Below are 27,989 nucleotides of genomic sequence, written 5' to 3' on the forward strand. Positions count from 1 at the left end.
TTTGCCTGTCAGATTTGTCTCCTAAATACAATACACCAAAGGGTCTTGACCCTTTATTCAATTTATCAGTCTGTGTCTTTTAACTGGGGCATTTAGCCCATTTACATGTAATTTTAATCTTGTTATGTGTGAATTTGATCCTGTCATTATGATGATAGCTGATTATTTTGCATGTTAGTCGATGCTGTTTCTTTACAGTGTCATTGGTCTTTACATTTTGGTAGTTTTTGCAGTGGCATTTTGGTAGTTTTTGCAGTGGCTGGTATCTTTTTTTTTTTCCCCCCCATATTTAGTACTTCCTTCAGGAGCTCTTTAAAGGCAGTCCTGCTGGTCAGAAAATCCCTCAACATTTGCTTCTCTGTAAAGGATTTTATTTCTCCCTCAATTATGAAGCTTAGTTTGGCTGGATATGAAATTCTGTTTTTTTATTTTTTATTTTTATTTTTATTTTAAGAATGGTGAATATTGGCCCCCACTCTCTTCTGGCTTATAGGGTTTCTTCAGAGATATCTGCTATTAGTCTGATAGGCTCCCCTTTTTAGGTAGCCTGCTATTTCTCTCTGGATGCCCTTAACATTTTTTCCTTTGTTTCAACCTTGGTGAATCTGACTATTATTTGTCTTGGAGTTGCTCTACTCAAGGAGTATCTTTGTGGTGTTTTCTTTATTTCCTGAATTTCAATGTTGGACTTCTTGCTAGGCTGGGAAAGTTCTCCTGGATAACATCCTGAAGTGTGTTTACTAACTGGTTCCATTCTTCTGGTCACTTTCAAGTACACCAGTCAAACATAGGTTTGATGTTTTCACATAGTCCCATATTTCTTGGAGGCTTTCTTAATTCCTTTTCATTCATTTTTTCTATAATCTTGTCTTCACATTTTATTTTATTAAGTTGATCTTCAATCTCTGATATACTTTCTTTTCCTTGATCGATTCAGCTATTTGTATTTGTGTATGCCTCAGGAAGTTCTCGTGCTTTGTTTTTCAGCTATATCGTGTCATTTATATTCTTCTCTAAACTGGTTATTCTAGCTAGCAGTTCCTGTAACCTTTTATGAAGATTCTTAGTGTCCTTGCAGAGTTAGAAGATGCTCCCTTAGCTCAAAAGAGTTTGTTATTTCACACCTTCTGAAGCCACTTCAGTCAATTTGTCAAACTCATTCTCTGTTCAGTTTTGTTCCCTTGCTGGTGAGGAGTTATGATCCTTTGGAAGAGAAGAGGGATTCTGGTTTTTGAGATTTTCGGAATTTTTGCACTGTTTTATTTTTCATCTTCACAGATTTATTTAACTTTGATCTTTGATGTTGGTGACCCTCAGATGGGATTTTTGCATGGGTGTCTTTTTTGTTGATGTTAATGTCATTGCTTTCTGTTTGTTTGTTTGCCTTCTCACAGTCAGGCCCCTCTGCTGCAGGTCAGCTAGAGTTTGTTGGAGGTCCACTCCAGACCCTGTTTTCCTGGCTATCACCAGCAGAAGCTGCAGAACAGCAAAGATTGCTGTCTTCTCCTTCCTCTGGAAGCTTCTTCCCAGAGCGGTAGCCACCTGATGTCAACCAGAGCTCTCCTATATGAGGTGTCCATTGAACCCAGCTGGGAGGTGTCTCTCAGTCAGGAGGCACTTGGGTCAGGGACCCACCTTGAGCAGGCAATCTGTCTGTTAGTAGAACACAAGTCCTGTGCTGGGAGATCTTCTTCTCTCTTTCAAGCCATAGGTAGGAACGTTTAAGTTTGCTGAAGCTGCACCCACAGCCATCCCTTCCTCCAGGTGCTCTGTCCCAGGGAGATGGGAGTTTTATCTATAAGCCCTGACTGGTGCTGCTGTCTTTCTTTCAGAGATGCCCTGCCCAGAGAAGAGGAGTATAGAGAGCCAGTCTGGCTACAGCAGCTTTGCTGAGCTGTGGTGGGTTCCACCCAGTTTGAATTTCCCGGAGGCTTTATTTACACTATGAGGGGAATACTGCCTACTAAAGCCTCAGTGATGGCAGATACCCCTCCCTGCACCATACTCGAGTGACCCAGGTCAACTTCAGACTGCTGTGCTGGCAGTGAGAATTTCAAACCATTGGATCTTAGGTTACTGGGCTCTGAGAGGGCAAGATCAACTGAGCAAGACAACTTGGATCCCTGACCTCAGCCCCCTTTTCAGGGGAGTGAACAGTTCTGTCTCACTGGGGTTCCAGGCAGCACTGGGGCACGGAAGAAAGAAAAACAAAACCAAAAAAAAAAAAAAAAAAAAACTCCTGCTGCTAGCTCAGTGTCAGCCAAAACGGCTGCCCAGTTTTATTTATTTATTTATTTATTTTACTTTAAGTTCTAGGGTACATGTGCACAACCTGCAGGTTTGATACATTGGTGTATATGTGCCACATTGGTTTGCTGCACCCATCAACTCATCCTTTACGTTAGGTATTTCTCCTAATGCTATCCCTCCCCAAGTCCCCTAGTGCCTGAGAGGCCCCCGTGTGTGATGTTCCCCGCCCTGTGCCCAGATAATCTCATTGTTAAATTTCCACCTATGAATGAGAACATGCGGTGTTTTGTTTTCTGTCCTTGTGACAGTTTGCTGAGAATGATGGTTTCCAGCTTCATCTACACCCCTGCAAAGGACATGAACTCATCCTTTTTTATGGCTGCATAGTATTCCATTGTGTATATGTCTCACATTTTCTTAATCCAGTCTATCATTGATGGACATTTGGGTTGGTTCCAAGTCTTTGCTATTGTGAATTCTGCTGCAATAAACATATGTGTTCATGTGTCTTTATAGCAGCATGATTTATAATCCTTTGGGTATATACCTAGTAATGGGATGGCTGGGTCAAATGGTAAATCTAGTTCTTGATCTTTGAGGAATCACCACACTGTCTTCCACAATGGTTGAACTAATTTACACTCCCACCAACAGTGTAAAAGTGTTCCTATTTCTCCACATCCTTTCCAGCATCTGTTGTTCACTGACGTTTTAATGACTGCCATTGTAACTGGTGTGAGATGGTATCTCATTGTGGTTTTGATCTGCATTTCTCTAATGACCAGTGAAGATGAGCATTTTTTTCATGTGTCTGTTGCTACATAGATGTGTTCTTTTGAGGAGTGTCTGTTCATATCCTTTGCCCGCTTTTTGATGGGGTTATTTGCTTTTTCTTGTAAATTTATTTGAGTTCTTTGTAGATTCTGGATATTAACCCTTTGTCAGATGGGTAGATTACAACAATTTTCTCCTATTCTGTAGGTTGCCTGTTCTCTGTGGTGGTAGTTTCTTTTGCCACGCAGAAGCTCTTTAGTTTAATTAGATCTGATTGGTCTATTTTGGGTTTTGTTGCCATTGCTTTGGTATTTTAATCATGAAGTCCTTGCCCATGCCTATGTCCTCAATGGTGTTGCCTAGGTTTTCTTCTAGGGTTATTATGGTTTTAGGTCTAACATTTAAGTCTTTAATACATCTTGAATTAATTTGTGTTTAAGGTGTAAGGAAGGGATCCAGTTTCAGCTTTCTACATATGGCCAGCCAGTTTTCCTAGTACTATTTGTTAAAGAGGGAATCCTTTTCCCATTTCTTGTCTTTGTCAGGTTTGTCAAAGATTAGATGGTTGTAGATGTTTGTGTTATTTCTGAGGCCTCTGTTCTGTTCCATTCGTCTATATATCTGTTTGGTACCAGTACCATGCTGTTTTGGTTACTACAGGCTTGTAGTATAGTTTGAAGTCAGGTAGTGTGATGCCTCCCCCTTTGTTCTTTTTGCTCAGGATTGTCTTGGCAATGCAGGCTCTTTTTTGGTTCTGTATTAACTTTAAAGTAGTTTTTGGTTTTTTTTTTTCCAATTCTGTGAAGAAAGTCATTGGCAGCTTGATGGGGATGGCATTGAATCTATAAATTACTTTTGGCAATATGGCCATTTTCATGATATTGATTCTTCCTATCCATGAGCATGGAATATTCTTCCATTTGTTTGTGTCCTCTTTTATTTCATTGAGCAGTGGTTTGCAGTTCTCCTTGAACAGGTCCTTCACATCCCTTTTAAGTTGTATTCCTAGGTATTTCATTCTTTTTGTAGCAATTGTGAATGGGAGTTCACTCATGATTTGGCTCTCTGTCTGTTAATGGTGTATATAATTGATTTTGTATCCTGAGACTTTGCTGAAGTTGCTTATCAGCTTAAGGAGATTTGGGGCTGAGACAATGGGGTTTTCTAAATATATGATCATGTTATCTCCAAACAGGTACAATTTGACTTTCTCATTTCCTAATTGAATATCCTTTATTTCTCTCTCTTGCCTGATTCCCCTGGCCAGAACTTCCAACACTATGTTGAATAGGAGTGGTGAGAGAGGGAATCCTTGTTTATGCTGGTTTTCAAAGGAATGCTTCCAGTTTTTGCCCATTCAGTATGATACTGGGTGTGGGTTTGTAAAAAATAGCTCTTATTATTTTGCGATATGTTTCATCAATACCTAGTTATTATTTTGAGATATGTTTCATCAATACCTAGTTTATTGAGAATTTTTAGCTTGAAGGGCTGTTGAATTTTGTCAAAGGCCTTTTCTGCATCTATTGAGATAATCATGTGCTTTTGGCATTGGTTCTGTTTATGTGATGGATGACGTTTATTGATTTGTATATGTTGAACCAGCCTTTCATCCCAGGGATGAAGCCAACTAGATCATGGTGGATAAGTTTTTTGATGTGCTGCTGGATTCAGTTTGCCAGTATTTTGTTGAGGATATTCAACGTTCATCAGGGATATTGGTCTAAAATTCTCTTTTTTTGTTGTTGTGTGTCTGCCAGCCTTTGCTATCAGGAAGTTCTTGGCCTCATAAAATGAGTTAGGGAGGATTCCCTCTTTTTTTATTGATTGGAATAGTTTCAGAAGGAATTGTACCAGCTTTTCTTTGTACCTCTGGTAGAATTCAGCTGTGAATCCATCTGGTCCTGGACTTTTTTTGGTTAGTAGGCTATTAATTGTTGCCTCAATTTCAGAGCCTGTTATTGGTCTATTCAGATTCCATTTCTTCCTGGTTTAGTCTTGGGATGGTGTATGTGTCCAGGAATTTATCTATTTCTTCTAGATTTTCTAATTTATTTGTGTAGAGGTATTTATAGTATTCTCTGATGGTAGTTTGTATTTCTGTGGGATCATTGGTGATATCCTTTTTATCGTTTTTTTATTGCATCTATTTTATTCTTCTCTCTTTTCTTCTTTGTTTGTCTTGCTACTAGTCTATCAATTTTGTTGATCTTTTCAAAAAATCAGCTCCTGGATTCATTGATTTTTTTGAAGGATTTTTTGTGTCTTTATCTCTTTCAGTTCTGCTCTGATCTTAGTTATTTCTTGCCTTCTGTTAGCTTTTGAATTTGTTCTTGCTTCTCTAGTTCTTTTAATTCTGATGTTAGAGTATCGATTTTAGATCTTTCCTGCTTTCCCTTGTGGGGGCATTTAGTACTATAAATTTCCCTCTACACACCATTTTAAATGTGTCCCACAGATTCTGGTACATTATGTCTTTGTTCTCATTGGTTTCAAAGAACATCTTTATTTCTGCCTTCATTTCATTATTTACCCAGTAGTCATTCAGGAGCAGGTTGTTCAGTTCCCAAGTAGTTGTGTGGTTTTGAGTGAGTTTCTTAATCCTGAGTTCTAATTTGATTGCAGTGTGGTCTGAGAGACAGTTTATTTTGATTTCTGTTGTTTTGCATTTGCTGAGGAGTGCTATACTTCCAATTATGTGGTGAATTTTAGAATAAGTGTGATGTGGTGCTGAGAAGAATAGGTATTTTGGTGATTTGTAGTGTAGAGTTCTGTAGATGTCTATTAGGTCTGCTTTTTGCATAGCTGAGTTCAGGTCTTGGATATCCTTGTTAACCTTCTATCTCGTTGATCTGTCTAATATCGACAGTGGGGTGTTAAAGTCTCCCATTAACATTGTGTGGGAGTCTAAGTCTCTTTGTAGGTCTCTAAGGGCTTGCTTACGAATCTGGGTGCTCTTGTATTGGGTGTATATATATTTAGGATAGTTAGCTCTCCTTGTTGAATTGATCCCTTTACCATTATATAATGGCCTTCTTTGTCTCTTTTGATCTTTGTTGGTTTAAGTCTGTTTTATCAGAGACTAGGATTGCAACCCCTGCTTTTTTTTTTTTTTTTTTCTTTCTATTTGCTTGGTAGATCTTCCTCCATCTTTTTGTTTTGAGTCTATTTGAGTCTTTGCACTGAGCTGGGTCTGGTCTCCTGGATCCCCTCCAGATGCTGTTTGCCTGAGTATCACTAGGAGAGGCTGCAGAACAGCAAAGACTTCTGCCTGATTCTCCCTCTGGAAGCTTTGTTTCAGAGGGGCACAAGCCAGATGCCAGTTGGAGCTCTCCTGTATAAAGTGTCTGTCGACCCGTCCTGGGAGGTGTCTCCCAGTCAGGAGGCAAGGGGGTCAGGGACCCACTTGAGAAGGCAGTCTCTTCCTTAGCATAGCTCAAATGCTGTGCCTGGAGATCCACTGCCCTCCTCAGAGCAGTTTAATTCTGCTGAAGCTATGCCCAAAACTGTCCCTTTCCCTAGGTGCTCTCTTTCAGGGAGATGGATGTTTTGTCTCTAAGTCCCTGACTGGTGCTGCTGCCTTTCTTTCAGAGATGCCCTGCCATGAGGAGGAATCTAGCGAGGCAGTCTGGCCACAGATGCTTTGCTGCACTCTGGTGGGTTCTGCTGAAATTTCAGGCTGCTTTTTTTAATCTGTGAGGGGAAAACCTCCTACTGGAGCCTCCGTAATGGCAGACAACCCTCCCCCCATGAAGCTTGAGTGTCTCAGATGGACTTCAGAGTAGTGTGCTGCCAGGAAGAATTTCAAGCCATTGGATCTTAGCTTGTTGGGCTCCATGAGGGTGGAATCTGCTGAACAAGACCACGTGGCTCCCTGGCTTCAGCCTTCATTCCAGGGGAGTGAAATGTTCTGTCTTGCTGAATTATGAAAAAAAAACTCCTGCAGCTAGCTTGGTGTTGGCCCAAATGGCCGCCCAGTTTTGTGCTTGAAACCAAGGGCCTTGGTATAGGCACCTGAGGAAATCTCCTATTCTACAGGTTGCAAAAACTATGGGAAAAGCATAGTATCTGGGCTGCATATCACAGTCCTTCATGGTTTCCATTTGCTAGGGGAGGGAGGTACCTGTCCCCTTGTACTTCCTGGGTGAGTCAGTGCCCCATTCTACTTCTGCTCACCCTCCGTGGGATGCATCCACTGTCTAACCAGTTCCAATGAGATGAACTGAGTACCTCAGTTGGAAATGCAGATATCACCCACTTTCTGATTTGCCTCACTGGAAGCTGCAGAACAGAGCTGTTCATATTTGGCCATCCTGCCAGATCTTGCCTAATTTTCTATATTAGTATATTTTCACACACACTCACACACACTACACACACATACATACACGGCAGCACTAATTATATTCTCTAAATGTACCTACAGACACTTAATCATTTGCACAGCCACTATCATTTTATGCTTGATGGCTTAGACGAGTAATTCTCGCTTGTGGGCAGTTTTGGCCACCAGGGGTCATTCAGCACTGTCTGGAGATATTTTCCACAGTTAAAACTGGGTAGGAGGTGCCACTATCATCTAGTGAGTAGAAACTGGGAATGCTGCAAAATACCATACAATGTAGAGGTGGCATCTCCACAACAAAGAATCATATGGTTCACAAATCATTGTCATTTGTGCTGAGATGTGGCAATGCTGGGCTTCAGACTATAGCAATTATTTGCAAATTTGCTAAATTTCAAAAAATGAGGGAATAAAAAAAGGTAGCTCTCAACCTGTGAATATTGTGAATGCCTAACTTAGACTTAGGAAGTGTACAGGTGCCCTTGGGCTTATCTTCTTAGTTTGCTGCTAGTTTATAATCGCTCACTGCCCATCAGGACCTTGTGGGTTATAGATTTAGACAGAGGAGGGATTTGATCATACAGCTGGGTCAGTCATAACCAATATGTGAGTCATAGTCTCACTCACATTGAGTTTGAGAATTTAAGGCATGGGCTGGAATTCCTCATGGAACTGACTTTGTAAACCTGGGAAGAAATCTACCCACTGAATTCCACTTGAGCTGTCTGTTCCAGCAACTGTGCAATACTTTGAGGTTACATACTATCTCATTTAATCCCAACCTGGGATAGTGTGTAATACCAAATTCTTTACAGCTACGTGGGATTAAATTAAATAGTATGTGAAATTCCAAATAGTAAATTGGTAAAGTGATGCCTAACGAATTTGAATGATCTGCTGCCAGCCTACTTAGTACTAACAGTGAACTAATACCACCTTGTGTCCCTGTACCGAGAAGTCTTTCTTGCAGGACTGTGGTGAACATGGCAGCATGTTGTCTATGTTGACTGGGCATCTGCTGTGCTCTTCAGCCTTTGCCTATATATGCTCCCTTCCTGCTCTGCACAATTTCATGAAGCAGGTGGGACACACTATTTTACCTTTTTAGTAGTCTGCAGAGACTGACTTGCTTCCCTCAGTTCACAAAGATAGCATCCCAGGATGCAGATTTATCTGAATTACAAATTGATGGCCTCATTGCTCACAATAGCAAAGACATGGAATCAACCTAAATGCCCAACAGTGGCAGACTGGATAAAGAAAATGTGGTTCATATATACCATGGAATAGTATGCAGTGGTAAAAAAGAATGAGATTATGTCCTTTGCTGGAATATGGATGGAACTCGAGGCTATTATCCTTAGCAAGTTAATGCAGAAACAGTTAACCACATACTGCATATGCTTACTTGTAAGTTGGAGCTAGAAATGAGAACTTATGAACACAAAGAAGGAAACAATAGAAATAGCATATTGGAGGGTGGGCAGTGAGAGGAGGTAGAAGATTAGGAAAAATATTTATTGGGAAAGAGGCCTAGTATCTGGGTGATGAAATGATCAGTACAACTAATGCCTGTGACATAAGTTTACCTGTATGGCAAACCTGCACACCTACCACTGAAGCCAAAATAAAAGTTATAAAAAACATGATGCTTTCACTTACTCTCTTGGGGAAGGCTCCGAAAGTAACAGCTACCTCTAGTTAAAAATCTTCTAGTTAAAAAAGAAGCAACCAAACACGACATCACCTCTTTGTTTTTCTTGTCTATCTCTTAATTATTCAGAAATGGGATTGCTGCATGGCAGACATCCAAATATTGTCTATAGTAGAATTCAGAGATAGAAGCAAACACCTAAATCAGCCATTTGGTGAGATTCTAAATTAGCCATTTGGTGACATGCTATTTGTCACTTTCAAAGTTACAGCCCAGATTTTCAGTGCATTTTCATCTAACTCTGTTGAACTTTTCCCAGGATGTCATGTACGATGGAATTTCCTGCCAATGGTATTATTGTTCTGTGATAGATCCAGTTCCAATGTTTTATTTAAAAAAAAAAAGCCATGTGATGTATTCTGCTCAATTGATTACTTAAATGAAATGGATAACTATTTTCTGATGCAAATGCTCTGAGTAACCCACAAATTCCTCAGAAACACATTTGCTTACTTTGAGATGAAGAACACTCTAAACACACCCACCTTGTGACACCTAGTGAAATGTTTTCTGTCCCTACAGGATCATTTAACATACTGTCCATTGCTGCACAACATTCTTTTATTGTCACAGGAGCAGCGATTTCTCTAGGGATAGTCATATTATCCATGTAGAGACAAATTGATGTCTTTTAAAGGTGACCCTTTAAAAGTTGACTCCAGGCTCGGTGGGAAAGTAACTCAAATGTAGCCTCAGCTTTTTTAAACGGGGTGCAGGGTGAAGAGGATACCCTCTCAGGCATGCAGTGGCTTACTGCAAAGTCAGGATAATTGCATCAGCACTTTTAGTTATGAAAGAAGTCTTCAAGAGACCAGCACTGCAGCATGTACTTGAAATGCACCATCTTGAACAGTTTTTTTTTTTACAAGAAACTGAGATTCAGAACAGTGAAGTATGTAGCCTAAATATATATGTGCACTTGACTAGAACAAGGAAAATTTGTGTCCAAAGTCTACACTCTTTTTGTTTGATGATTTTCCCCTTGTGGCCTGATAAATATCCACATCACGATGACAGGATGGCCTGGATGCATGCTTCTATTTTGCTCCTACTGGAAAACTTTTAGTTCTGCATGTATATCCCCTTAGGAAAGAGTGAAAATTGCCTTAAACATTTGAGAAAAAGTTCTTCTGATAACCAGTCTGGTAAACAATAGTGAAATTGGTAGGTGGTGTTATTATCACCTGCATAACCTATACAATTCTTGAACATCTGTTTGTTCATTCAACACAGATGTGATGAGTGTTTTCTAAATGTCAGGCATTGTTCCTGGTGACAGGATGTACAGCCGGGATTAAGAAAAGTGATCGACACTAGGCATGGTGACTGACGCGTGTTATCCGAACACTTTGAAAGTTTGATTGAGGAGGATCTCTTTAGGCCAGCCTGGATAACATAGAGACACCTATGTCTACAAAAATTCCAATGAATTGCCCAGACATACTGGTGCATGCTTGTAGTCCCAGCTACTTGGGAGGCTGAGGTGGGAGGATGGGTTTAGCCCTGGAGTTGGAGGCTGCAGTGAGCTGTGATAGCACCACTGCCCTGCAGCTTTGGCAATGTAGCAAGACACCATCTCTAAAAAAAGTAATATTAAAGACAAGTTATGTTTTTGCTATTGTCGTCTATGTGGAGATGGCTCTATACACATTCCTATACAAATGAATAGGAATTTCATAGAGATGTTGTGGATTTCATGGAAGAACCAGCCAGTGTTCTAGGTGGTCACTGTGTGGCTTCATTTTTCTTGTCTGCTTTCTCCCTTCTTTAGGCTGCATTGGAGTTTTCGAAAGACTTATCTCTCTGCAGGCTCACCTCTGAGCTTTGTCTCCTTGGAGCCACCTCACTTAGCTTCAGATGTGGATGTGGATTTGAATCATGTCGCAGCCCCAGGGACTGCTATGGCTCCCTTTGTTGTTCACCTCCGTCTGTGTCATGTTAAACTCCAATGTCCTCCTGTGGATAACTGCTCTTGCCATCAAGTTCACCCTCATTGACAGCCAAGCACAGTATCCAGTTGTCAACACAAATTATGGCAAAATCCGGGGCCTAAGAACACCGTTACCCAGTGAGATCTTGGGTCCAGTGGAGCAGTACTTAGGGGTCCCCTATGCCTCACCCCCCACTGGAGAGAGGCGGTTTCAGCCCCCAGAATCCCCGTCCTCCTGGACTGGCATCCGAAATGCTACTCAGTTTGCTGCTGTGTGCCCCCAGCACCTGAATGAGAGATACTTATTGCATGACATGCTGCCTATCTGGTTTACCTCCAGTTTGGATACTTTGATGACCTATGTTCAAGATCAAAATGAAGACTGCCTTTATTTAAACATCTATGTGCCCACGGAAGATGGTAAGTACCTCATTGGAACAGAAAACAATACTTCTTGGGCAGTGTGTAGAGAGATTTGCCAGGAGGGTTTTATAATATCTCGTGCATGATCTTCTCTATAACCTGTTTATTTTATTTTAATTTATTTTTCATATTCCAAATGCAATTCTTGCAGCAGCTTACCACGTGTTCCACTTGTATATATTGGGCCATCTACTGGATGGACAAAACTATAAACAATGACTTTAATTATTTTCATATGTTACCTAATTAACATTTTATGATTTTATTTGCAGATGAAAATTAATATGAGCATATAGTGTTGCATGTTATACCTGAATCATCTGTAAAGGAATGAATCTATAGAAAAAAAAATAGAATTAAGTACACTACCATGCTCCAGTTTGCAACCTGAAAGATAGAGAAAATGGTTCTTTCTGCCATAATGACTTGAGATATTAGCACCTTTTCTGAGTTTTCAAAGAAAAACTTTATTTTTTTTAATATATAAGCAAGAGGTAGTTCATACAATGATAGGATTTCATTGTTTAGAATCCGTTTTCTTAATGTAAATTTGGACTTTGTTTTCTTCCAAGATCCACTACAATCAAATGACAAAATATATTCAGATGATTCTAGCTACATTAGACACTAATGTGTTTGTATTTTTAAAAATTTCCTTTTTTCTATAAAACACCAATGAAAGTCTGTAAACACAATAACATTTAATATATTAACCTAATGTTAGTAAAACATGAAGAGCTTTATGTCTCTATGGTTTCAAATTCAGATTTTCTTGGAAGAATAACCAAAGTTATGCCACAGTGGTATCACATTTCCCAGTTAGCATTTCCATATACCATTTTTAGATGAGGAGAAAGGACAACAGAGAACAAAATATATCTGGAAAGAAAGGAACTAATTTGTGAGAATGATAGACGTATCTAATGTAGAAACTAGAGCTTGTCTTTTGCATGAAGTTCTTCGTGGAGAATGTGATAAATTACTTTTATGGAGAATTTTTTTCTTCTCATTGTTCTTTAAACTTTAATCCCTGGAAAATATTTTTCAGCAAAATTTGGCTGAAAGTATTAAATAAATATTTACATTAATTCATTGATCTCCAAAATATTATTGCATTTGTCAGATTACTCTCTCTCCAGGTAATTGCCAGGTAGTCTAAGTAGAGTGTCATGACAAACTAGACCAGGGTTGTGTGCCATTGAGATTACAAATTGTCATTGAGATTACAAGGAACAGTTCAGAGTTAAAAATTAAAGGACTCTGCTTCATCATATTAGTGGTTTCTGGAATATTGCCCTTCTCAATAGGGTGACAGATCTCCCAAACATCTCATAAAATCCAGGTCTGAATGTGACTGAAGGAGTCAAACTGACGTTTGGATGCTGTACTTCCATAGGGTGTTCTGAGCTGTCTCAGTGCCTAATAGTCCCCTTTGTGCATGTGTGTGATGAGAAAGAGCTGTCAAAATCGATTAGGGTTCTCGTTTGAGCAGCCACCTGGGTCAAGGTCTTTCTCATAAAGGAACTATTTAAAACAAAAGTAAAAAAATGGAAGACAAAAATTTAGAGAAAAACTCCAAACAGGACAAAGTATTACGATTGCTTTTATAATACATTGGGTGTGCTAGAGTCTAGGACCTGGTGATTTTATAGAGCTAGTTTTGGCAACAATGAATGCACTTCAAATAGGATGCCTCCTCATATAGGATGTTGGGTGGAATGAGACCACCCATGAAAAAAAATCAATAGCTGCCATGACAGCACAGCTCTGTATGTACAATTGTGTGGATGTTGACACGGAAGAGTTGGAGACCGAATTCACATTGTGTGTGTGTGTGTATGTGTGTGTGTGTTTGAGAGAGAGAATTTATGTCTACATGTGTCAGAGAGAAAGAGCCAGAGGAAAAGAGGGGGTAACTGAGTGACTATTTTGAAGAAGCAATGCAGAATATGGCTTGGTAGCTTGATTAAACAAAACTTATGAAAGTCAAGCTGAGAAGTTCCAGTCTCACGTACTAAGTTCATGTCAGTTCATACGTGAGAGCATGGCACTACAATTTGAGATTTCTCTTGGTCACCAAGGAGACTGAACACAGAAAGACGAGCTCTGGAAATATTTCAAGTTTTCAATGAGAACCCTTGGTATTGTCTAGAAGTGAGGTTAAAAAGTAACGGAGAATAAAATACATATTTTGAAGTAGTTGCTCACACAAGATATTGTATTAAATATAAAGCTTGGAGGAGAAAAAGCCATAAGTGAGTCCAGGGTGTCTTGGGGAATGGACAGAGCCAAGTAACCACTTCTGGAGTGACTTACACCTGTGCTTTCTCTCTGTTTCCTTGGACATACGTCTTAAGGTCTTATTCTTGAATGATTTCAGGGCAAAAAGCCCTTCCATTCTTCATCATGGTATGTCCGGAATTGGTGGGTGCTTGGTCTCACTGAATTCAAGAATGAAGCCGCGGACCCTCGCGGTGAGTGTACGGTTCTTAAAGATGGTGTGTCCAGAGTTTGTTCCTTCAGATGTTCAGACGTGTCTGGAATTTCTTCCTTCCGGTGGGTTCGTGGTCTTGCTGACTTCAGGAGTGAAGCTGCAGACCTTCGTGGTGAGTGTTACAGCTGCTCTTAGAGGCAGCACGTCTGGAGTTGTTTGTTCCTTCCTGAGCAGTTCATCCCTCCCTGTGGGTTCCTGGTCTCTGCGGACCCAAAAAGTGAGCAGCAGCAAGATTTATTGCAAACAGCGAAACAACAAACCTTCCACAGCATGGAAACCAACAGGAGCAAGTTGGCGCTGTGTGCTTTGGGCAGCTGGCTTCTATTCCCTTATCTGGCCCGACCCACATCCTGCTGATTGGTGCGTTTTACAGAGAGCTGATTGGTCCCTTTTGACAGAGTGGTGCATTTACAATCCCTGAGCTAGACACAGAGTCCTGATTGGTGAACATACAGTCCTCCAGCTAGACATAAAAGTTCTCCAATTCCCAGGCAGCCTGGTGGCTCAGCCTGTGATCCCAGCACTTTGGGAAGCCAGGTGGGCGGATCACGAGGTCAGGAGAGCAGACCATCCTGGCCAACACAGTGAAACCCCATTTCTACTAAAAATACAAAAAATTAGCCAGGCATGGTGGCAGGCGCCTGTAGTCCCAGCTACTCAGGAGGCTGAGGCAGGAGAATGGCCTTAACCCAGGAGGCCGAGCTTGCAGTGAGCGGAGCTCTCGCCACTGCACTCCAGCCTGGGCAACAGAGCAAGGCTCAGTCTCAAGAAAAAAAAAAAAAAAAAAAAAAAGTTCTCCAATTCCCCACCCTACTCAGGAGCCCAGCTGGCTTTGCTTAGTGGATCCCGCGCTGGGGCCTGCCAGTCTCGTGCGCCACGCCCGCACTCCTCAGCCCTTGGGCTGTCAATGGGACTGCGCCCTGCGGAGCAGGGGGCGGCGCCCGTTGGGGAGGCTAGGGCTGCGCAGGAGCCCACCTTTGGGGGGCTAGGGCATGGCGGGCTGCAGGTCCTGAGCGTTTCCCACTGGGAGGTGGCTGAGGCCTAGAGATAATTGGAGCTCCATGCGGGAGGGCCGGCAGTGCTGGGGGACACAGCGCACCCCTCGCAGCTCCTGGACCGAGTGCTAAGCCCCTCTCTGCCCTGGCCAGCCACTCCGAGTGCGGGTCCACCGAGCCCGCGCCCACCCAGAACTCCTGCTGGCCCGCAAGCGCCTCGTACAGCCTGGTTCCTGCCTGCACCTCTCCACCTCTCCTTCCACTCCTCACGGCAAGCAGAGGGAGCGGGCTCCCGGGCCAGTCCACAGAGGGGCTCTCATAGTGCAGCGTGGGCTGAAGGGCTCCTCAAGCACAGCTGGAATGGACGCCAAGGCCGAAGAGGTGCAAGTGAGGGCTGCTAACACGTTGTCACCTCTCAATGGGACTGAAAACCCTGGGAAATATAAAGAGAAATATAAATGAAAGTCATTGTTGCCCAGGTGCGGTGGCTTGTACTTCTAATCTTTAGGAGGCCGAGGTGAGTGGATCACTTAAGGTCAGGAGTTTCTGACCAGCCTGGCCTCAGGAGGCTAAGGCAGCGGGATTGCTTGCAACATGAGTGACAGAAGGAGGTTGCAGTGACCCAAGATTACAGCACTGCACTCCAGCCTTTGTGACATAGTGAGACACTGTCTCTAAAAAAGAAAACAGAAAAGAAGTCACTATCATTGTCTTTTCATTGTAGGATAACAGCAAATGCCATTGTGATTTCTAGAGAAGTGATTTTTTTTTTTGCTAGCAATACAATCGAAAAAGGAAGCTATTTAAAAAAGAGCGGATGATTAAATGCAAGGTGTCCCTATCATCTTTTTTCCCCAAGATGAAACCTGAGACTTTGAATTCTGTTACTTAAGTAAACATGCCACGATTAGTGATTGAGGACCTATTCGGTGAAGCTTGGAGCTTTGTGATGAAATATAAACAGACATGACATGGACATTGACCTGTAGAAATTTGGACAGTTAGTAAACATAAAGGTAGATGATAAGCCACAGCATCCTAGTAAAGGAACAAAGAAAGTTCTGTGACAGCTCAGGGACAAGTTATGTTTTGAGGAAATCTTGATGGAATCTATAAATGGTTGAGCTGTGTCCTGAAGAATATTTGGGCTATAGAAGAGATTCATCTATTAAGCATCTGTTGAATGGAACATTTGAACACACAAATCTATGTTAAGCAGCTTGGCGCCAATCGTTACTGTTGTTACTATTTGGGTGTTAAGTGTGGCATGGTAACAGAAGCTCTGCTTTACCACGTGCTCTTTCTGTCAGTGCCATATAATAAAAGTTATTTTATTTTATTTTATTTTATTTTTTTGATTTAGAGACAGAGTCTCGCTCTGTACCCCAGGCTGAAGTGCAGTGGTGCAATCGTAGCTCACTGCAGCCTCGACTTTGTGGGTTCGAAGAATTCTTTCATCTCAGCTTTCTGAGTAGCTGGGATTACAGGTGCACTCCACCACACCTGGCTAATTTTTTTATTTTTTATTTTGTATAAATAGGGTGTCACTCTGCTGCTCTGGCTGGTCTTGGGCTCAAGTGCTCTCCCATCTCGGCCTGCCAAAATGCTGGGACTACTGGCATAAGCCACTGGACTGGGACCATAAACATTTTTATGTTATCCATAGCTGCTGACCATGGCACTTTGTTGGGTAGACAAGCTACCTAAGATGAAAGGGTGGCAGATGAACAACAGGGAAAGAAGCTAGAAAGTCAACTGGCTTTGCTAGTGTTTTTACAAAAAAATGCATTTGCTTCTCTTACAGACAGCACTGGATCTAATTCAAGATATAATTTATAGCATGGTTTTCATTCTCGAATATCTGCCATCTTTTCAGGAAGTCGCACAAACTTTTCTGGCATTCTGCATTAGTCAAGGGGTGTTGGACTATGTCCAGCTGGTAGAAAATAACCTAGTCTCAATCTGGCATTGAGGGAAAAATTGAAATTTATTAGAAGGGTGGTGGGATATCCAAACTTGCTGCAAAAGTCAAGAAATCAGATTGGGAGAATGGCAGATATGCAGCTAGACTTTAGAGGCACCTGGAAGAAATGAGTTCAAGGACATCACCAATCTTATGTCTGTTTCTTTGCTTCTTTCTGGAAATAGACTTGCTTTATGTGGTGGGTAAGAGGGTTCTCTGCAGTTTTCATTATATGCATTTTGTTTTTCTCAGTACCACCAGTGAAGGACAAAGTAATTCCATACTAAATTCCATACAAAATAATTCCATACTAAAAATCCCCAGGCAGAGTTTTAATTGGCTCAGTCGACTCAAGATAAGAAGAGATAACTGGCTGCTCTTGGGTATAACAGTTGGCAGGGGGAGAAGAACAGCTCTTACCACAAGGTGTCTGGAATGAGCAGGCACTGCTTCACTTCACTGTCCAAAATATTTTTGAGAAGCAGTTATATGCCAGACAAGCTTTAGAGGCTGAGATTTCAAGTTTACAAGCATTTCTAATTTTGAGCGATAGGTACTTGTAGGCAGAAGAATCATGGTCCTTTGAGAGATGTGCATGGCCTTTCTCCTCCCTTCACCTGTCATTCCTGGAACCTCGGAATAGGTTGCTACGCATGACACGTGATTTCTTCAATACTCTGCCTTAAGTATTGACTTCAAATGGCAAAGGGGAATTAAGGTTGTAGATGGAATTATGTTTGCTAACCAGCAGACCTTCCAATAGAGAGAATTATCCTTGGTTATCTGACTGAGCACAGTATATTAACAGAAACCCTCCAATGTGGACCCAGAAGCCTCAAGAGGAGATCAGAGTTGGAGTAAAGCAGCATGTGAAAGCGATACCTGGACATTGCTGGCTTTGAATATGAGAGAGCCAGGAGAAAGGAATGTAGACAGCAGCCTTTAGAAGCTAGAAGAGGCAGGGAAACTGATTCTTCCTTAGCGCTTCCAGAAAGGAGCCCAACAGCCCTGCTGACACCTCGATTCTATCCCCATGGAAGAAACTGACCCGTGGAAGAAACTTTACCTCTGGAAGAAACCCTAGCCCCGTAGAAGAAATTCTGAAGAAACTGTAAAAGAATAGAAAAGAAGAAACTGTAAAAGTAAGCTTGTTGTTCTAAGCTTACTAACTTTGTGGAGATTTGTGATAGTGGTAATAGAAAACTAAGGAAGAGTTTTATCACCCTTTAATATGATTTGAAATTCATAATGAAGTATTACTCTAAAAACAAAGTTCAGAGTCACTGAAGTCATTAGGTTTTCAGCCTTCTGACCCCAAGTCCATTCTGGAATTCTACTTCCAATAATTTCTAGTTGAAAACACTCTTGGGCACTTAGAGCTTTCTGTCTTCCTTAAGAATGCCAAGGAGACCATATAGATTATTCTTTTAGGGCAGATATTTTTCAGATTTTTAAAAAATTTCTCTTCTAAAATTTGAGTGATAGTTACCCTGTCTCTGAGCGGGATCTTGTACTGTTGCCCAGGCTCTAGTGCAGTGGCACAGAAGCTCACTGCAGCCTCAAACTCCTGGGCACAAGTGCTTCTACCACCTCAGCCTCATGAGTGTCTGGGATTATAGGCTGATATTATATGAAGCTTCAGAGAAGAAGCATATCCAGTTTCCTGCAAATTAGAAAATGGTGGCAGATTTTTTTTTTGAGAAGGAGTTTTGCTCTTGTTGCCCAGGTGGGAGTACAGTGGTGTGATCTCCACTCACAGCAACTTATGCCTCCCAGGTTGAAGTGATTCTCCTGCCTCAGCCTCCTGAGTAGCTGGGATTACAGGCCTGTGCCACCATGCCCAGCTAATTTTTGTAGAGATGAGGTTTCACCATGTTAGTCAGGCTGATCTCAAACTCCTGACCTCAAGTGATCCATAAAGAAACAATGAAAAAAAAATCCCCTATTAGATTTACGTTATAATTTTCAGCCACCGTGACTGGCTAGTTTTTAAATTTTTTAAAGAGTTGTAGCCTTCCTATGTCGCCCAGGCTGGTCTGGAACTCATAGCCTCAAGTGATCCTCCCATCTCAGGCTCCAGAATTCTGGGGTTACAGACATGAGCCACCACACTCAGGGACATTCTGCAAATTTGACATTTTGCATCAGGTTAATATAGCCCCATGGCAAATTGTACTAAACAGCATATTCAACAGATATACTATTTTGACTCAGGAAAGTAATAAAGGGTCATTAAAATTTTTTTTTTCAGACAGCTATGACAGATTTCCAGAGATGATGGCTTTGAATGACTTACAACAAAATACCCAAATGGTTCTTTCATCATCTGTCTCCATAGAGTTTCACTTGTGATGGTGGCTGTACCTTTACATGTCTTATTTTCCTACTTACAAACACTGCTGACAAAATCCTCTGAGCTCTCCATTCCTTCCAGCTACAACTTAACCTGTGGTCTCTTCTGGGCAAAGTGACTCTCTCACCTTTTGAACGTACACCTTGTTTACTCCTCCAGCCAAAACTTGTTTGCTGGAGATGGAATGCCAGTTTATCCCCTTGGCAGATCAATCATTATAGGCAAGTGACTCAGCTTTCATGGGACACAGTGCCCTTATGTCTAAAATAGAGGTAGCTGAGAGGTTTAAGCTTATAATCCATATAAAATGCTTAGTATCCAGCACATACAAGCACCCTGTAATCTGATATTAGTGCAACATCATTAATAATAGAAAACAGAACTTGAAAATTTCAGCAAAATTGCATGTGCATAGTGAGTCTGGTATGTATATTAATCCAGGCATAATAAATGTTGATCATCTGTGACATAGCTGTTTACTGTTGTAATGGAGGGGTAAGCTGAAGAAGTAAGACCAACAGCCCATCATTTCTGGTGGTTTCTAGTATGGTTTTAACAAATGGGAATTTCAGGAAAAGTAACATTTTTTTAAAAGAGCTGACTATTATCATTCTGCTTTATTCCTAACTTTAGTCTTTTTGAGCTCCTGTTGTCAAATGGATTTTGAGCATGTGTGAATTAGATAAATTATTCACCACGAAAGGATTAAACTAATGTTTTGGAAAATTCCCTTAAACTATCAAATGGCAATAACACTACTCTGTGTGTGTGATATTAAAGAGAAATTAATTTTCTTTATCTTGTTGTCTAGACACACAAAGTCCAATTGTACGCATACAGTCACAAAATCTAGGTGAAAAATGAAAACTATGTTAGCAGAGTGAGACCAATGTTTTAACCAATCAACATCAACATGCAACTAGGTGACAATTATTAAATTACTCCAGTTTTCGTCTGTCAGTTGGACGTTTGACGTTGTGTAGACATAGCTTGCCAGTAAAGATAATTATGAAAGATTATTAAATAAATATCTCCCTGACATGGATTAATTGAAAAGTATTTAGTATTTTTTTTTTAAGCACAGTTAAACTGGAGTGGATTTATGATAGCATGTTTCTGTCCTAGCACAAAAAGCTTTCAGCAATTTGAATATTGAGTAATAATCTTATTGAGGGTTTGGAAATTATGTGTGTTTTGAATAATATTATTGGCAGTATTTGGTAGTATGAATTATGCCTGTTTGAATAATTAAGAAATAGCTTTTCCTAACGAATAACATTTTCCATTACATACATAATCTTCCAGTACATGAATTTTAATTCAATTTACAATTTAGATGCTTGTCATAATTTGAACAAATACAGATTACCTAGAATATAATAAAAATCAAATTTTCATATAGTGCATATCATAATCATTTTTTTCTTAGAAATTGTCAGAGATAGAAACTCTAGGTACATCTAGTCCATTGGAATATTTGGCCATTTAAAACAATTAGCTCATTTATTTGTGGAGTCTTGCTTTCTAAGATGTTGTAGTCTAATTTTTGTCAATTAATATTGCTGATTTGAATAGTGTTATTTATTTTAGATACTATTTTAGCCAAGTTATATATTATTTATTCGTTTTTTATTTTGGAGACATAGTCTTGCTCTGTTTCCCAAGCTGGAGTTCAGTGTGGTGCAGTGTCCACAACCCCTGTCTCCCAGATTCAAGAGATTCTCCTGCCTCAGCCTCCCATGTAGCTGGGACTACAAGCATCTGCCACCATGCCCAGCAAATTTTAGTATTTTTAGTAGAGATGGGTTTCACCATGTTGGCCAGGCTTGTCTTAAACTTCTGACCTCAGGTGATCAGCCCACCTTGGCCACCCAGGGTGCTGGGATTACAGCTGTGAGCCACCATGCCTGGCCTAGCCAAGCCATTTAAACTTTTAAATATTTAGTATCATCACCTATTAAAAATAAGACTAATATGACTATAGGTCCTCTGATTTTTTTTTTAGAATTATAGTGATTTGGGAGTAAACAACTATATAAGAAATAATTATAAAATAGAAAAGATTAGTGCATTCTTAGAACTTTAATGTCATGTTAATTGAATGTTAATCCAATGACTTTATCTTTCATTGCAAGATTCCTTGCCTGAATGAAGTACTGAAAGCCCTTGTTGAGAACAGGTCCTATCTTCCTAGTCTGCTTTTTGGTTTTCCTAAACCAGGCTGTTTACATAATGACTAGTTTAACATTTTCTCTTTATGTTTAAACATCTCTTTCCTTGGTGCAATCACAGCCAAACTGCAGTGAAAACAACAGAAATTGAGAGCTTGTGAGCTCCAGATTTCAGAGCCACAGAGAGTTTGTGAGATCAAAATATCTGCTCTCAATAAATAAATTAGACCTACCTAAATCACATAGTCAATTTAAGGCAATGGAACCAGAGGGAAAGACTCCAAAAGAGTGACCTATCTATGGAATAGCTACTGGTAAAATGAAACAATGATGAGACAGTGTAGTCTCCACCTTATCATTCAATCTAATGTTCTGTATTGAGGTTCAGAGAAGCAGGTCCAGGTTTCCACAAATTAAAAAGTGGTGGCTTGCTCCTGTAATCCCAGTACTTTGGGAGCCTAGGTTGGGGCTTCACTTGAGCCCAGGAGTTTAGGCCAGCCTGGGCAACATGACAAAACCCTGTCCCTACCAAAAAAATAAAAATAGTTGGGCAGGGTGGCACGGGCCTGTAGTCCTAGCTACTTAGGGGGCTGAGGTGGGAGGATCAGTTGAGGCTAGGAGATCAAGGCTGCACTGAGCCAAGACCACAGCAGGGCATTCCAGCCTGGGTGACACAGTGAGACCCTGTATGTAAAAAGAAATAAAGGAAAAACATTTCCCTGTTAGATTTTACATACCTGATGATGACTTTAATGGTGAAGGTAAGCATTGGTGTGTGTGTTGTGTTTGTGTGTTTGTGAATGGTGTTGAAGGAAGCCCATAGGAAAAGTATCCATAATTCATTCAAGATCAAATATGTTACAGTTTTCTTGGCAAATGCCAAGTTATAAAACACGTAAACCACTCTACAGCCTCTTCTTCCCTAAAACCCCAAACATCTTGAAGTCTCCTTCAAGCCAGATATCCTCTTGGTCCTCTGTGCAAGTTGTCTGTACAGTCCTCAGGTTTATCTTTGGGTAAGTCCCTGTTGCCATCACAAAGAAAGAACACAGCAGGTATTGATTTGTCTCAGGCAAAGGAGCTCTTCTGGTGGGTTTCAACAAGATATGAAAATTCTAGGTTCATGAACACTCCCTTTTTCTTCCTTAAAAAGGATATTTTTAGCTACATTCTACTCTGCTGTCTGTCTTTTATGACATAATCATTCACTCAACCAGGGAACATCTACTATTTGCCTAACATCCTATCTGCCTGTCACATATGGACTTTAGCCTCCAGTCAGGCCAATGATGCTATTGATCTCCTAATCCCCATGTATACTCTTTGGATATTTTCATCTCTTTTGCATTGCTTATTATCTTTAGAGACATTTTACGTAGCTCATTTAAAAATTATTAATAAATAAATCATTATTTGCAATTAGCATAAACAAGGCCTTAGGTGAGTGTAAGTGGGTATGCAGAGAGATCTAACCCCACTGCTGGAAAAGTGAGTGGGAAATCCCATTGATACATGACCCAACTAAACCAACATTCCATAAAAAGCACAAAGTCTTCAGTGACTGCTTTAGGATTTCAGGGAAAAGAAAATGGAGGCAAATGTGAAAGCAGAGTTGATGTCTTCTTTTCTTTTTCTTTTTTTGAGACAGTCTCACTCATGATGCCCAGGCTGGAATGCAATGGGGTGATCTCAGCTCACTGCAACCTCTACCTCCTGGGTTCAAGCAATTCTCCTGCCTCAGCCTCCTGAGTAACCGAGACTACAGGCACCTGCCACCATGCCCGGCTAATTTTTGTACTTTTAGTAGAGATGGGGTTTCACCATGTTGGCCTGGCTGGTCTCGAACTCCTGACGTCAGGCGATCCACCCACCTCAACCTCCCAAAGTGCTGGGAATACAGGCATGAACTACCACACCTGGCTGAAAGTGGATGTTTTCTGTGGAGGTTCCTTGATAGAAAGGTTTTCATCCAGTCTTGATATGAGTATACAGAGTGTAAACACATGGCTGTGCAGTGAGGAAATGCTGTCTATGTTTCCTAAAACTGAGGTTCTTGTTTGTTGCTTCTTTAGCTGCACAGAGAGATAACACATGCAAAATCGGGGAGAAAGGAGAGAGAAAACTATAATAAAACTGGAGGCAATGTGCAGTGATGTTGTAATTTAACATGCAAAGTACTCACTTTAGTATTTTTTACATTGTTACATTGTGACATTGCAGGATTCATAAGTGGAATTTCATCCAAATTTATTCTAACGCATATTTTTTTCTACTTAGCAGACTATACAATATGGTTAAATCAAAGAACATGAGGTTTTGTTCTTACCAAATTCAAAAATACTTTTTATCACCTGGTGGTTAAATCATTAACACAAAAGATTTCAGTCTCCCCCAAATTTCCAATGTAGTAAAATCCTTTCATAATTTTATATTCAAAATATATTAATTCAGGTGACTAGTATGGAATCAATGAAATCAAGTTATAATTTGCATGTTTCTAAAATGTTTAAATTTAAAAATAAAAAAGTAAGCCTTAAAAAACTGCATCTTTCTCAAGAATGTTAAAATGTTAACAAATTATTTAATTTTGAGCTAAAATCAGATAATAATGAGAACAGATTTCACCACTGCACATTCTACGGGGATCTTTGCATTTTACACTTGTTTTGTTTTGTTTTATAGGAGGAGATTTTGGTATATTAACTATAATACTGGAAATTTACCTGGACATAAATGGTAGAATCAACTTAGACTCTAATCACATAATGATAACATCTTCCAAGGAGAAGGAGTTTTTGGGGTCATTTAACCAAAACTCTTTCACCTTACACTATTTTCATGTTCATGTTAACCTTTTGGTACTCTAAGAAGAGATGAACTATCATTTCTTAAGTTCTATAAGTTGAATTTAATTATGATTTTACAAATCTGCCATCCCCAGTAGATGGTAAATGCTTTGAAGACCCAGAGCATTTTTGAGATAAAATAATGAGTTATATACTTTATTGCACAAAACAAATGAATGAACTAGTAGTGCCTGTCCACCAGCTATTTTTTTTTTGAACCTGAACAATAAAGATGTTTGCAGCTTTTTCTCTTCATTATGGGGTGAGAGGGTAGGGGAGGGATAGAATTAGGAGAAATACCTAATGTAGGTGAAGGATTCATGGGTGCAGCAAACCACCAGGGCACATATATACCTATGTAGCAAAACTGCACGTTCTGCACATGTAACCCAGAATTAAAAGTATAATTAAAAAAAGACATAAAAGAAAGGGAAAGGTTGGTGATGTTTACCTGAGCACTCTCACAAACGGAGATGAAGCAATTTTGAGTGTTACCTTCCTCTTCTAATATATAGTTCTGAAAGTCTTAGAAAACATGTTCTTTTATTCCTTCCAAGTAGTCTTTTGCAAGCATCCTCCTCAGTTGCAAGCATTTATTCTCATGCATCACATTATATGTTATGAATACACCCAGGGTTTATGTGAATTTATTTTTATTTTTATTTTTTTGGCAAATGCATTAAACTCTTTGCTTGTATATTTTGAGCTGGAAGCCACGTTTTTGTAATATTTTAAAAGCAATATATTTTATAATATGCTTTAGAAATTAAAAGAAAATAGGGTACCTCCATTTCCTATGACAAACTGTCAGCATACAGCAAGGCAAAGCCATTTGCTGCTGAAGCTCAGTTTTTCCCTGCGGATGCTGAATGTACCAGAATTACCAGCCAAGCCAGGATCCTGTTTACCGCATGTTTCCCTGAAATGCCAAGCCCCTGAGGTGTTACAAGGAGGGAAGACAGCATACAAGCATGATAGAATGACTAATAAACTAATTGGTTTATAGTTTTGAGAAAGCAGTTGGTTGCCTATTGTGTGTGTGTGTGTGTGTGTGTGGTGAAGAAATATTTGTATTTCATTTAAGTGCAACTAATTTCTATTTAAATTTAAGCTGCCATATGTATCTACTAGCTATAGTATTAGACTGTTCAGCCTTAGCAACATCCTTATTCCTATGTACTTTTTCTCTTTCTAACTTTTTTAAAAAATATACTTTAAGTTCTGGGATCCATGTACAGAACGTAAAGGTTTGTTACACAGGCATACACATGCCATGGTGGTTTGCTGCACCCATCAACACGTCATCTACATTAGGTGTTTCTTCTAATGCTATCCCTCCCCTATCCCCCCACACACCGACAGGCCTCAGTGTGGGATGTTCCTCTCCCTGTGTCCATGTGTTCTCATTGTTCAGTTCCCACTTATGAGTGAGAACATGCAGTGTTTGGTTTTCTGTTCCTGTGTTAGTTTGCTGAGAATGATGGTTTCCAGCTTCATTCATGTCTCTGCAAAGGACATGAAATTATCCTTTTTTATGGCTGCACAGTATTCCATGGTGTATATGTGCCACATTTTCTTTATCTAATCTATCAATGTGGACATTTGGATTGCCTATTTTTAAATGCAGTGGGCTATAATTTGATTCAATGCAGAAGGAATCATTTCTAAGAAATTAAAGTTCATAGGTTGGAAAATAACCGAGTTCATCATTAGGGAAAGCTTATTCTAAAACTTAGGATAAAATGAGCTTCCTCTTGCACTTTATCCAACTTAAGTTATCGTAGTTACTTTATCATCATCGTTATCATCATCAAAAACTCATCAGAATCATCAACATCATCATTATCTAAGTTTGAGTAGCCATGAGAAGGTATTGTGAGTTCCTAACTTGAGAGGGATCACTTTCTTTGAGATTTTATACTGTTATTTTAAGACTGTTAAGCATGGGTTAGAATCTGTGTTTTAAAAGCTTTGACAGACCACATCATTGGTAATAAAGTTTTCTCTTAGCATGGGTTATGAGTTGACTTGTGTTACAGTTGAATTGTGCATCTCAAAAAAATGTTATATTGATATCTTAATATCTGGTTCCTAGGAAATTCACCTTATTTGGAAATAGGGTTTCTGCAAATGCAATCAAGTTCAGATGAGTTCATACTGTGTTAGGGAAGATCCTAAACCCAATATGATTGGTGTCCTTGTAAGAAGAGACACACACAGGAAAGGCAGAGCCACGCGCAGGACCATCCCTGCAAATCTTTAGAAGGTGACAGTATTCTTTAAAACACTTCAAAATCATTGGAAGAAGACTACAACTGGGCTCTGCCTCCTGGCCTGGGGATGTAATTGGCTGTGTAGAAAACACGGTGATAACCTACTAAGGAGAGCAGCCTATCAAGAAACTCAGGTGTTTGGCAATCAACTCATTTCTCCAAATGCACAAGTGAAGAAGGCAACCATTTTTCTCAATCCTGCAGCTTGCAAAGGCAAAGCCAGGACTCGATTTGAAAAAAATGCTGCCTTGATTTTACATATATCCAGGATGGATATGTCTATTATTAAGGCAGATTATTTGCCTGCAGCTTGCAAAGGCAAAGCCAGGACTCGATTTGAAAAAAATGCTGCCTTGATTTTACATATATCCAGGATGGATATGTCTATTATTAAGGCAGATTATGAGGGATAAGCCAAGGAACTCCTGGGACTGATGTTAAACACAGCTGTGATCATTGTTATAGGAGGAGATGGGACACTGAAGGAGGTTGTTACTGGAGTTCTTCGAAGAACAGATGAGGCTACCTTCAGTAAGATTCCCATTGGATTTATCCCACTGGGATACACCAGTAGTTTGAGTCATATCCTCTTTGCTGAACATGGAAACAAAGTCCAACATACAACTGATGCCACATTTGCAGTTGTGAAAGGAGGAACAGTTCCACTTGATGTCTTGCAGATGCAAGGTGAAAAGGAATAGCCTGTGTTTGCAGTGACTGGCCTTCGATGGGGACCGTTCAGAGATGCTGGCATCAAAGTTAGCAAGTACTGGTATCTTGGTCCTCTAAAAATCAAAGCAGCTCACTTTTTCAGCAGTCTCAAAGAGTGGCCTCAGACTTACCAAGCCTGTGTTTCACACATGGCACCTACAGAGAGACCTCCCAGTGAACCAGAATAGACCCCTGTACAAAGGTCTTCTTTTTACAGAAGAATATTACAACGTCTTGCATCCTACTGGGCACAACTGAAGGATGCCCTTTCCCAAGATGTGAGCCCAGAGATCTGGAAAGATGTGCAGCTGTCCACCATTGAACTGTCTATCACAACACAGAACAATCAGCTTGACCTGCCAAGCAAAGAAGATTTTATGAACATCCGAATTGAACCCAACACATCAGCAACGGAGACTTTATAACTACAGGAACTCGCAAAGTTTGAAACCCCAAGCTGCACATTGAAGGCACAGTGTCTCCAAGCCAGGCAGTGCACTTTGCTTGTTGCCAAGGGAGCAGGGGGCTCTCTTGGCATAGACAGTGAAGAGTGTGATATGAAGCCTGTGGAGGTGAAACTGCTCCCCAAGAAGCTGCAGCATTTCTATGATCCTAGGAAGAGAGAATAGATGCTGGCAAGCCCCACCCAGAAAGCAGGCAGAAGACAAATGCTCTGAGACCATACTTCAGGCCACCAGTAGGACCAAAAGGGAACAGATGCCTCAACCATCCCAACAGTGTTGTCAG

At 40.3% G+C, this 27,989-nt stretch overlaps 1 protein-coding gene and 1 pseudogene across 14 annotated transcripts in view; both read left to right on the forward strand.

Annotated features, from left to right (window-relative positions):
- LOC129025937 (neuroligin-4, X-linked) overlaps positions 1 to 27,989 on the forward strand; it is a 292,127-nt gene that overhangs the window by 74,707 nt on the left and 189,431 nt on the right. For all 14 annotated transcript variants that reach the window (XM_063661009.1, XM_063661012.1, XM_063661007.1 and 11 more), the window contains one exon: positions 10,855 to 11,433. In XM_063661009.1, the coding sequence (XP_063517079.1) occupies positions 10,962 to 11,433 (472 nt within the window). In that variant the 5' untranslated portion in view covers positions 10,855 to 10,961. The remainder of the gene's footprint in view (positions 1 to 10,854; positions 11,434 to 27,989) is intronic.
- Positions 14,838 to 27,919, forward strand: LOC129025630 (acylglycerol kinase, mitochondrial-like; annotated as a pseudogene).

Source organism: Pongo pygmaeus, chromosome Y (genome assembly GCF_028885625.2).
Source record: "Pongo pygmaeus isolate AG05252 chromosome Y, NHGRI_mPonPyg2-v2.0_pri, whole genome shotgun sequence".
Classification (NCBI taxonomy): Eukaryota; Metazoa; Chordata; class Mammalia; order Primates; family Hominidae; genus Pongo; species Pongo pygmaeus.